The sequence below is a fragment of the Triticum aestivum genome, chromosome 7A, assembly GCF_018294505.1.
Source record: "Triticum aestivum cultivar Chinese Spring chromosome 7A, IWGSC CS RefSeq v2.1, whole genome shotgun sequence".
NCBI classification, from domain to species: Eukaryota; Viridiplantae; Streptophyta; class Magnoliopsida; order Poales; family Poaceae; genus Triticum; species Triticum aestivum.
This window is the reverse complement of record NC_057812.1, coordinates 610,056,333-610,068,091: the sequence shown is the minus strand read 5'-3', so window position 1 is coordinate 610,068,091 and position 11,759 is coordinate 610,056,333. Positions and strand designations below refer to the sequence as shown.

At 51.2% G+C, this 11,759-nt stretch overlaps 2 protein-coding genes across 3 annotated transcripts; one reads left to right on the top strand and one right to left on the bottom strand.

The window, feature by feature from the left end:
- The first annotated feature begins 1,354 nt into the window (after nt 1-1,354).
- Nucleotides 1,355-3,569, top strand: LOC123148595 (leucine-rich repeat extensin-like protein 7). Its single transcript, XM_044568060.1, has one exon. It carries the CDS (start codon nt 1,441-1,443, stop codon nt 3,310-3,312), a length of 1,872 nt encoding a protein of 623 aa, XP_044423995.1. The 5' UTR covers nt 1,355-1,440; the 3' UTR covers nt 3,313-3,569.
- A 962-nt stretch (nt 3,570-4,531) lies between these two features.
- On the bottom strand, nt 4,532-10,461 carry LOC123148596 (delta-aminolevulinic acid dehydratase, chloroplastic). Of its 2 annotated transcripts, none has more exons than XM_044568061.1 (13): nt 10,274-10,461; nt 9,667-9,964; nt 9,467-9,578; nt 9,311-9,384; nt 9,033-9,101; nt 8,870-8,953; nt 8,714-8,783; nt 7,869-7,924; nt 7,657-7,778; nt 7,478-7,549; nt 7,297-7,378; nt 7,132-7,209; nt 4,532-5,042 (listed from the first exon to the last, which is right to left on the bottom strand). In XM_044568061.1, exons 2-13 carry the CDS (start codon nt 9,955-9,957, stop codon nt 4,866-4,868), a joined length of 1,287 nt encoding a protein of 428 aa, XP_044423996.1. In that variant the 5' UTR covers nt 9,958-9,964; nt 10,274-10,461; the 3' UTR covers nt 4,532-4,865. The 2 variants fall into 2 exon arrangements, with proteins under 2 accessions (XP_044423996.1, XP_044423997.1); XM_044568062.1 differs by lacking the exon at nt 10,274-10,461 and adding an exon at nt 10,081-10,267.
- Between the last annotated feature and the right edge of the window lie 1,298 nt (nt 10,462-11,759).

Here is an 11,759-nt window from a genome sequence, read left to right as displayed (position 1 = left end):
TTCAGGGTTCTTTTCTTGTGATCTCGTGACGACATGCACTCCTTTTAGAGTTCTCTTCTTGTGCTCACCCAACGTCCGCCACGCTTCGGTCAAACCTCTCTTCGTAATGTGCGGAGCTAGTGCCTCAGACACCTCAGGCTCATCAAGGTTGACAAGTTTTTGAAGCTAAAGTGCCCATTTGAACCAACTTTCTCTACAAGTGGGAGGTGCTGCCCAATTCAGTGGATTCACTAAACAAAGAATACGCACACATAAACACTTGTGTGCATCACATTGCCACATCATTAAACAACATTACATATCCGGAGTATGAGGACCAAGAATGAACGAAAACACCTTAAAAAAATGAAAATGTAGCAGCATTACATCAATGCGATCCTCAGTTCCTCACCGACACGTTGCGTTGCAATGTACCCGTGCATGCATGATACTAGGATGACTTGACGATAGAGACTCGAGTTTTTTGAATATATGTTTGAGGAAGTCGTCGATCAAGTAATAGGGGCCCGGTGTGATGTGCCTTGAAACCCTCAAATAATCCACGAGTACGCGTGGTGCACACTACAAAACCCCATGGACCACTACCGTTCCAAATCTGTATTTTAGTCATCGATTGAAGTGCTTGGATTAGATCTGACCGTAACCATCTCGATCGATCAACAATATGTGAGCTTGTACACTCATGACAAGAGGTGGAAGGCCCCCGAGAAGTTCAAACAAATTGCCCAGTTTCTTAAACTCCATGCTTAGTTAGATTATCAATGACTAGGAACATGATCTGCTTCTTAGTAGTACTCGAGTATTAATCAGGACAATATCTCATTAATCTGCACCATTTGAGGTGATCATCGAGGTCTAATGGACGGGACTAATCTTTGAGTAGCAGGACTTGCGATTTTTCTCTCGCTGAAAGTTGATGATTTGTGATGAGCAATTGGAGGCATAGCTCGTAGCACGTGGCATCCCCTCCTTAAATCGCTGCCACCTGGGGATGTCAAGTCTTTTCCAGCTACATGGTTCGCACGGACGAAACATTACTGAGTCAGGTCAGCACCACTCAACTAATGAAGCCACGGCCATCCATTTACCACTGATTCGATTTGCACGGACCAAACATTCAAAAAATATTAGCACGGACGAAGAAACATCACGGCGCACACGCGATCGTTTGACTCCGCGGCCACGCCGGGCCCACCACCGGCCCAGCCCAGCCCAGCCCAGAACGGCCCGGCCCGGCCGACACGCTCTCTTTCTCTCTCTGCCTCGAGCTTCTCGTTCCGCGTTAACCCTCCATGTGACCCCCCTGCCACCTTTGCCCCTTCCATCACTCCACCCTCACTCCCTCCACCACCCCACTCCCCCCCTCCCCAGCTAAACCTCCTCCCCCTTCCTCCACCCAACCCCGCGCGCGCCGCTGCCGCCGCCCCACCGCGCGCGGCCATGACGGGCCGCCGCCGCGCCCTCCTCGCGCTAGCGCTGCTGCTCCTCGCCGTCGCGCTCGCACCCGCCCCGGCCGCGTCCCAGCAGCAGCAGCAGCCCCCGCTCGACCCGCCGCCGTCCTGGGCGTTCCCCAACCCGCGCCTCCGCGCGGCCTACGTCGCGCTGCAGACCTGGCGCCGCACCGCCATCTTCTCCGACCCGGCCAACTTCACCGCCAACTGGTCGGGCCCCAACGTCTGCGCCTACAACGGCGTCTTCTGCGCGCCGCACCCGGCCGACGGCGGCGTGGTCGTGGTCGCCGGGATCGACCTCAACCACGCCGACCTCGCCGGGTACATCCCCGACTCGCTCCCCGCGGGGCTCCCCGACCTGGCCCTGCTCCACCTCAACTCCAACCGCTTCTGCGGCGTGCTCCCGGACACCTTCCTCCACCTCCGCCTCCTCCACGAGCTCGACATCAGCAACAACCGCTTCGTCGGCGGCTTCCCGGAGGTCGTGCTCCAGCTGCCCTCGCTCCGCTACCTGGACCTCAGGTTCAACGAGTTCGAGGGCGGCATCCCGCCCGCGCTCTTCGACCGCCCGCTCGACGCCATCTTCCTCAACTCGAATCGCCTCACGCGCCCCATCCCGCCCAACCTAGGCAACTCGCCGGCCTCTGTGCTCGTGCTCGCGCACAACAGGCTCGGGGGGTGCATCCCGCCGTCGATTGGGAGGATGGCCGAGACGCTCAACGAGATCGTGCTCATCGACGACGACCTCACCGGCTGCATCCCGCCGCAGGTCGGGATGCTCAGGAAGGTGACCGTGTTCGATGTCAGCGGCAACGGCCTGCAGGGCCCGCTCCCGGCCACCGTCGCTGGGTTGGTGGCCGTCCAGGAGCTCAACGTCGCCGGGAATCTCTTGGAGGGCGCGGTGCCGGCGAGCGTCTGCGGGCTGTCGAGTCTGAGGAACTTCACCTACGAGGACAACTTCTTCACCGGCCGGCCGGGGTGCGCCGTGGCGACGGCGGACGGCAGGTGGAACTGCATCCCCGGCGCTCCCGCGCAGCGCCCGCCGGCACAGTGCGCCGCGGCGGCTGCCCGCCCGTTCGACTGCAGCAGGGCACAATGTCAGGCAGCACCACCGCCAGGCAGGCGCGGAGGCGGCCGCCAGCCGCCCTCTCCCAGAGCTGGGCCGTCGAGGAGCCCGCGTGCGCCGGGCTCGTCTACGCCGTCGAGCCCATTGACCCCGCCGGGCTGGTTTACGCCGCCGGGCCCATTGTTCCCGCCGGGCTCGTCCACTCCATCGTCTCCGTCCCCGCCCGGGGGTTCCACAACGCCAGGAACGGCGGCGCCGCCGCCGCCGACCCACAGCGAGAGCCCCGGGCACGCAATGCCGCCCTCAACCACACCACCATCCCAGGGCACCCCGCCTCCGTCCTCCGGCAACCAGCCGCCGTCCGCGTCCTCACCGTCCAGCCACCAACCCACAACACCTCCCCCCGGGTACGCCCCTCCGGCCCTCACGCCGCCGACCGCGCCCACGCCATCCTCGCCACTGCCGCTGCCGGCCCCTGGTCCCTGGACACCACCCCCTCCACCAAGCGGCGAGGGCGGAACGCCATCCTCTCCACCAAGCGGCCAAGGCGGAGCGCCATCCTCTCCACCAAGCGGGGAAGGCGGGACGACGCCGGTTCACGGCATGCCATACTCGTCCCCGCCACCACCACCAACGACAGTGCCGTTGCCCCCGGTCCACGGCGTGTCCTACTCGTCGCCGCCGCCCCCGCTCCTCCCGCCGGTCTACGGGGTGTCCTACTCGTCGCCGCCGCCGCCAATGCCGCCGGTCCACGGCGTCTCCTACGGGTCGCCGCCGCCGCCCACGGGGCCGTAGAGCTAGCTGCTAGCTAGGTAGTAGCCGCAGGCTGATCGGTCGGCCCGTCCGGCCGCCACCTCCACGGCCGGAACGCTCGTCGTCAGCCAGCCAGTCCGTCTTGTCGTCACCAGTACATCTCTCTCCGTAGCTTCCTTCTTCTTGGACGTTCTTGTATTTTCTTCACATTTTCTCCCTGCCGTCTGTCCATTTGTTATGTCGTTATTTGATCCCGAATTAAATTCAAAGCAAGTCTCCGCGGTGGATTCTTTCACTTCTTTCGTTTGTTTGCTTGCTCGATCGATGTTCACCGCCGGTGTACCGGTTGCCATGCTCGATGGATGAACAGCGACGCAACGCAATGCGGCCTTGGACCGGTGGTTGTGGCACGCACGATCGAGGATCACATGCATGCATGCATGCGAGAACACGTTGCAGCGGCACACGAGTTATGCTGGCAGTAGTACGATGCTACTACGATACATAGTGTGATGATAAGCAGTGATGGGGCACTCACGCCATGCCTAATGAATGAATGGAACGGATGAATGTTGAATGACTAGTCAATTAGGGCCGGTGGTAGCTGTGGCGCCATTTATTTACTCCACGGAATGGACTTTGAGCCTCTCCACAGGTGCAGCGACGTGCAGTACAGTGAATCTTGCAGTGGATGGTACCAGAACGTTACGACTTGGACGAAGTTGATGTTGCTCCACTATACCAGTGCATTGAAATTATTATCTTTCGAGGCCCGTGATTTGTTTCACGTGGGAGCGGAGCGGATGAGGGGGGCTAGTAATTGCTGCCTGCCCGGCCGTCGCCTCTGCAGCCACAACTGCGACTGCAATTGCGTCGGCCTGAGCAAAACCTGCAAGCTACTGGAGGCTGGAGCCAGCCAGCTATGGCCGTTTGCCACCCATCACTTGATGATCGGAGTTAATTACGCCTTCCTACGCCCGAGATCCTATGAGCGTGCCTGCCTGCCTGCTGCGTGCTTACCAGAAGCACACGCATTACTGCCTGCGATCCACTGTTGGGTCCCGTGCTCTGCGTGCCTGCGATCTACTGTTGGGTCTCGTTCAAACTTTGTTAAACCACCTCCCCCCGATGAACCCAGCCGACGGGATCGTGCGGCTGCTTAACACGCACTCATCGTCGCTGCTGGGATCACACCATCGGATCTTCCACGTTCCATCCAACATATTTGTCAACCAAATCCCGAACAAATTCAAATGTACTCTGAAGAAAATCACGCCAATTGCACTCGGTACTCCGGTGAAAATGAATGATACAGAAAAATGTGCGCCAGTGAAAATTCAAATGTACTCGTAAAATCATCATATACCGGGGCACGGTAGTATCTCCCTAGCAATCGAAAGGGAAAAAAATCATGTATACTCGGTAAAAAGAAAGAATTAGTAACAAACTAACGATCATGTACTACGAGACTTGCAGATTATTCAAGTGCTTTAGGGTCAAACGTCAAGGCCAACTACTCAAGCACATTGGCTCCTCAGATTTACACATTAATCGATAATCACAGGGGGGTGACCAGTTGACCTGACCTAGTGCTCCTACTTGGCAGCGGATCCCATGCCGCAGAGGACGACGGCGGCCTGGCGGGCGAAGTAGGTGAGGATGACGTCGGCGCCGGCTCGCCGCAGGCACATGAGCGACTCCATCATCACCTTCTCCTCGTCGATCATGTTCAGCGCCCCGCCGGCCTTGATCATCGAGTACTCGCCAGACACCTGAAACGCACAAAAGGAAACAATGTAGGATAATTGCTTCAGAATTTTACTCTCCTTTTCACCAAAGCCGAGCCAAAATGGTAAGTGCATCATTCGATCCTCTCTTTCAGCTACTCCCTCCGTTCCTAAATACGTAGAAGTCTTTTTAGAGATTCCAATGCGGACTACATCCACGGCACTGCAAGGAGATCGCTGGATCCATGATCTGAGGCACTGCAATGTCAACAGCATTCTGCCGCAGTTCATTCGGTTGTTACGGATCATCAGCGACGCGCGGATCACGGCCGCCGCGGGTCTGCGTGATGACATCAGCTGGACTGCAGGCGGTGCTGAGTGCTCGGCCCGCGCGGCCTACGCCCTGCAGTTTTCGAACCCGCCGTGCACGGAATTCAAAACTCTCATATGGAAGACCTGGGCCACGCCGCCACGGGGCAAGTCAAGTTCTTCTGCTGGCTGCTGCACCACAATCGGCTCTGGTGCAATGACCGGCTTCAGAGGCGGGGCTGGGAAAACGCATATTTCTGCCAGCTATGCAACAGAAATCTCGAGACCTCGGTGCATCTGTTCTAGGAGTGCAGTGTGGCCAAGGAAGTTTGCCAAAGAGCAGCGGCGTGGACGGGGTGCGCCGCGCTGAACCCTGCTGGCTGGACACAGCTCGACGACGGGAGCGGTGTCCATGATCGCCACCAAGACGGAGCCGGGCAACAGGAAGGGGATACTGTCAGTGACAGCCCTGATCTTATGGCGCATCTGGCTGGAGCGAAACTGCTGCACTTTCAAGGGAAAGCAGCCGAGCGCCAGTGACATTATCGGTGCCACCAGAAGCGCCATGGAGCAGTGGCGACTCGCCAGAGCGAAGTGCATAGAGACCCCTTTCGGGGACCCGACGTGAGATATCACCTTTTTGCTGAAGTAGTGCTGGGGGCTTTCTTAGCCTAGCCCATTATTCCTCTTCAGCCTCGCTACTGATTGTTTTGAGCAGTTAGCGTTTTTGTACTCTCCAGGTAATCTGGATCTTTCAAAAGAAAAAAAATAGAAAAAAATGGACTACATACGGAGCAAAATGAATAAATCTACACTCTAAAACATGTCTTTATACATCCGTATGTAGTCCATATTGAAATCTCTAAAAAGAATTGTAGTACTATTTAGGAACGGAGGGAGTACAATCATAACCCAAAAAGAAAAGAAAAAACATAACACATACGAGATCATCTTCTGATTCAGGATTGTAACCTCAAGGATCAGTTACGTAAGTTTACTCATAACCATTCATAAGGATAGATCAAGGTTCAGGCTTTTGATTGGTTCAGAATTTCACTCGCTTTGACCTCAAAGTATAACAACAGAAACACCATGCAAACAACATCAACTTCTGATTCTAACTCGTAAACTCAAGGATTAATTAGTTCAGTTTAATTAATCATATCAAATTCATTCACAGGATGATATCGCCACCTCTACTTTTTTCTTTCCTAACACAATGACAGAATCAGCCTCCATTTTTAGCGTAAAAAATAAGCAGGAATACAAAAGCAAAAAATAAACACCTCAAAAATAAAATAAAATAAATCTGGTCAACTTCTTAAGATTAACTAATGTTGGTGCTGAAGTTTTTGAGAACTCTCAAGGAGAGAGCTTCGGATCAAGATAGATCAAGATTCAGACTTTACTGAAATCTTGGGTGCACGTGTGCTGCCCAAGAGAATTTCTACTCTACAGTTTAGAAATAGGCAGATGCAGTCAGAGTGCACAAATGCGTAGTGATCTAGTACTACTTTAGCGGCCTGCTGCTTGAAATGGCTACCAACTGATGGTGTTTGTGTAAAGAAGATAAGGACGATGAAATATATGACTCGGGTATTGATAAGACAAATGAGAAATGTTCTTGTGCGGCAAAACTATCGAGGCAAGTGGCAATTGGGTAGCTGAATTATGATATGCACTTACGTGCTGCTGCTAAAACGATTTCATTAACTGCATCGGAGGTATACAGTAAACAACGAGGTCCAGGTTTCTTGTGGAATTCCAGACAGAAATGGCAAAAACATCACATCAACAAGGATTATGGACCTGGTAATGAACTAACCTGGTATGCAGCAATTGGCAGTGCAGAATTATCCCGGAGAAGTCGGATGATATCCAAGTACGGCAATCCAGGTTTCACCTGTCACAAGGTAACCATGATTATGGAGCAACATACACAAGAGTTGCCTTTGGTAATACAGCACCGAATAATAAGCAAGAGAATTACTAGAAGGATATCAGCCCCTTCGGCCTCATCTGCTGCAGTTTCTAGAAGGGCTTCCCTGTAGTTAGCTGGGTTCATCTGATAGCTTCAGAACGAAAAGGGGCAAGACATTTAGATAACATTGAGCAATTAAACTGTACACAGGATGAAAATCAATAGAGTAGCGTTACTGTCAGCTCCGTACGTTTTCTTATCCCCAAATCGTGGATTTGAATCTAAAGCTTCTCGGAATGGCCCGTAAAATGAACTGGCGTACCTGCAAAAAACATATATTGCGGATGCATCAGTCACATAACAAAGACGTAATGTAAAAGAATAGGATAACAGAAATACTATGATGCCATGAATGGTATAGGTATGTACTTTGCAGTATAGGACATGATGGAGACATCATTGAAACCCTCAGCATCCAAAGCAGAACGGATTGCTCCAACACGACCATCCATCATGTCACTAGGACTAACTACATCGGCACCAGCACGTGCCTATTTAGTTCATGGAACAAGTTTATGTTAGTGAACAGTTGCATACTCATGAACCAAATCCAACACATAGTACCAAGAGAAGAGATGGACCTGTGAAACTGCCTGTTTGCACAACTGATATACTGTTTCATCGTTCAGAATTACTCCTGATGGGATTGAAACAAATCACAATTAGCTGGACAGAAGTTTGTACGTAACTTGTGCCTTCTGATAAACATCTAAGTCCATCAGTTGTTTGGACAAAAAAATAGTAATGAAAACTGCTTGTACTGTAATTCCAAATTCTAAACATGGGCATGACCACTGAACAGCTAAGCTTATAATTTAAGTACCTTTTTGCACTAGTAATCAGTTTATCGTCATTCAATAGGGATACAAAAAGCTACAGGAGCCAACCAATTCCTGCAGGTTTAAACACTACGGAATGCACATTTTCATTTTTTGCTAATTTCGATGATCTGGGAAGCACCCAACGAGATTCTTGTGACGAAATACATTTGTGCAGCATATTTTAAAATTATTTTTAGGAAATTATAGTTTCGGTGCCACGTGACAAAACTAACGACTTGATTAAGCTGTTGACTGTGCAGGCACACAGTATCTCAGGCTCCTAGCAGTAATCAAGTGGTCCAGTAATACTTTTAGAAAATCAAATCTGGACAATCAAAGTGATGTCATAAAAACCATAGCATCTCAGGCTCATACAAAACCAAACTGGCCAACAATACTTATCGGGAACTAGGATGATAGTTTCTTGGCCGTATGCCCACATCCAGTGTGGTGTGACCTTCATACCAGGAGACTGGCAACAATATTTTTGAACTAGCTAGCATATTTCTAATGCTATCAGCAACTCAGGATACAAGCAGATCAGCATATCATGCACATATGACCCTCTGGAAAGTGTAAGATAATAATGCCATCATTTTCATTACCATCTTCCCTCACGATGCCATCATGTCCATCAGATGAATACGGGTCCAAAGCAACATCCGTGTAAACAATCTAAATTCGTCATATGATTAGAAGCAAAGAAATTGGTAGCATTGATGCAAACGACAATACACAATGAATGAGGGAAACAAACTTACAATATCAGGGAACTTATCCTTGAGCAGGCGAATTGTTCGTGGAACCAAACCATTGTCATTGTATGCTTCAACTCCTGTTGGAGACTAAGGAATAAAGCATTCAAGTCATTCCAAGGCACAAATACAAGAGCGTGGCAAATGATCAGTCATATTTTTCAAATACCTTCAATGCATCCGGAACCTTTGGAAAGAGCACAAAGCTGTTAACACCAACATCGCGTGCCTTATACACCTGCATATAAGAGTGGTTGTATGGATGACATTACATCAGCTCTGAATACTGATTGCTACCTAAGACTATTGGTCCAAGTGCAACCCACTATCCAAGTGACAAGGAAATAAACACATATTTAGAGTTCCATCAAATTCATCAAACATAGATGACAAATCTGATCCAAATCTTAGAAAATAAAAGAGGTAAATTTGCAGTACTTGCAATACCTCATCAAGAAGCCCATGCTGCCATCCAAGCCTAAAGCACCCGGGCATGGCGCCAATTGGAGCATCCTCTTCCCCTGCAAATCATCACATAAAAATAACCTTGATATACCAAATCTCAAATGGTCCAGCATTCAAGCAAGTAGATTTCAAGGCAACCTTCGTGGATGAACAATGGGAGCACCAAATTAGCGGGCGAGATGGTTGTCTCCTGGAATGCAGCCCTAAGAGCTGGCGACCTGCGGTTGCGACGAGGGCGCTTTGCCATGTCCTGAACACACATCAAACATGCCTCCGATTCAGTTTCCTGCAACTGCAATGTACACGAGCAACATTGCAAAAATCAGATTGGAGCTTACAAGAGGCCTGATCTCAGGCGTGCCATCGGGGGCCTTTGGTCTGACAAACGCCGCGGGGGCAGGGAATCTCCCGGCGACGGCGTCGGCCTCGCACTCCTCGATGCTCCTCCCCGACGGCGCCCTGACGGCGGCGGCCGCCTCCTGCTCGCTGCTGACCCTGACGGCCAGGGAACGCTGCTTTGGCCCGGTTCTTGGGACGGCGAAACAGCTGCCGAAGGCCGCGTGGCCGTGGCAGTTGGTCGCCTTGAGCATCTGGACCTTGGCCGGCGAGAAGGGGACGGTGGAAGCCATGGCCTATCTGCAACACCGAGACCAAGGAAAGTGAATTTCGCAGACATGGTTGACAATCGCGTCGCTATATCAGATTCAGTGCTGCGTAGCTCGATCAAAATTGAGGTGTAGACTCTAAGAAACCGGTAAAAGATGGATCTTGATTCTTCTAGGCTAGTGCCACCAGAGGCGGCGGGTGGATAATCTGGATTGCGCTGAGCTTTGGATGGGGTTGGTCATCAGGAAGAGATTGGGGGCTGAATTTAGCTTGACGAGTAGAAGGGAGATGCAAATCTTGGGGAGGAGGAAGAAGAGGGAGGAGGCGGCGGCGGCGTACCTGATGGATGGAAGATGGGGAAGAAGATGAGGAGAAGACGATGTGGCCTCAATCCTCTCCGACGGCGACCCCCACCTACTGCAAAGAGATCTCCTGTACTAACTAGACGATGTCTTGCGTTTCGCTGTCTCCATGTCGTGACCGCCGTGTACATGAACCTGAACCTTTTTTTACTTTCAGCTAACCTGAACCTGAAGCTGAACCAACGTGTCGAGCCTACTGATTGCAGTCATGAAAATACATTTTTTTTTGCAAGTGATGAAAATACATTTTCTTTTCAAATAAACGGTAGAGTCGACAAAAGATGATAAAATAAATCAGGTTCCTTGCTTTTTCTTTCAGGGATAAAATAAGGCGGCCGCTACGCGTCGGCCGGTGGTTGTTTTGAAAACATCCGCCGCCTGTACCACCGTCCGATACGCGTCCTGACAACCGTCCGATTCAACTATCGCGCATGTGACTATTCCTGCAGCAACCGCTCTGTTTCAGAAACAAAAAACCATGTCCGCCATCCAGACACACATGCGCTGCGCGCAGCGCCAGCCCCCGCCACCGTGAAAACGCTGCTGCCGGGGCGCTACAGGGACTGAGGCCGTCGACGGAAAATCCTGCAGCACAATGGCGCACCAAATCGCGCGGCGCACGCTGGGATCCGGCGCAAATCGAGCAAGCCGCGGTCCCCTGCTTCAAGGACAACCGTGGTCGTCGTTCTCAGCTCCGACCGCCGCCGGGGGGGCTTCCTTCGACAAGATCAAATCAAGGCGGCTGTGTAAGTTTCCGAATCTTAATCCCTGAGCTGCGTGTCACTGTAACTGCTGTAGATCCTATTTATCAGAAGCGGGCTGTTTGGATTCATGCGTGTGGCAGCTAAAAAAAAGTTTTAGAATTATGTGGGTGAAGCCAAGGCACAACCCTAAACCCCTGCCCCTTTCTTGTATCTCTGCAACATGTATCTGAAACGTCTCATTTTTGTTGTTTATCAACAGAAGAAACACATAGCTAGTTGTTGTCTCCGGTTTCAATTTTGTTTATGAATGGCATGGATTGCATGAATTTCTGAAACAACAAAATACAACTGTTGATGCCATGTATCTATCTAGGCCATGTATCTATTGATGCATTGTAGATGAAATTCTGAAATTCCGGCAATTCTGAAAATTCTGAAACAACAAATATAACTCTTGATGCCTTGTAGATGAAAAAAAGTGATTGTTGCACAACATCTGCTATATTTTACAAAAATAAAAACTTGTGCCTCATTTCAGGAAGCTGCGACTGAAGGGGAAGGAAGCTATGTCCAAGGGAACTTCTCTGTCCATGATAATGAAGATTCAGATGGTTTGTTGCATGCTGATGATGCAATGCAAGATGATTCAGATGATGGAGATGTTTCATCGCAGCCACTACCACCCTATGTTGGCATGGTCTTTGACACAATTCAGGATGCAAAGAAATTCTACAATGACTATGCCTTCAAGTTGGGTTT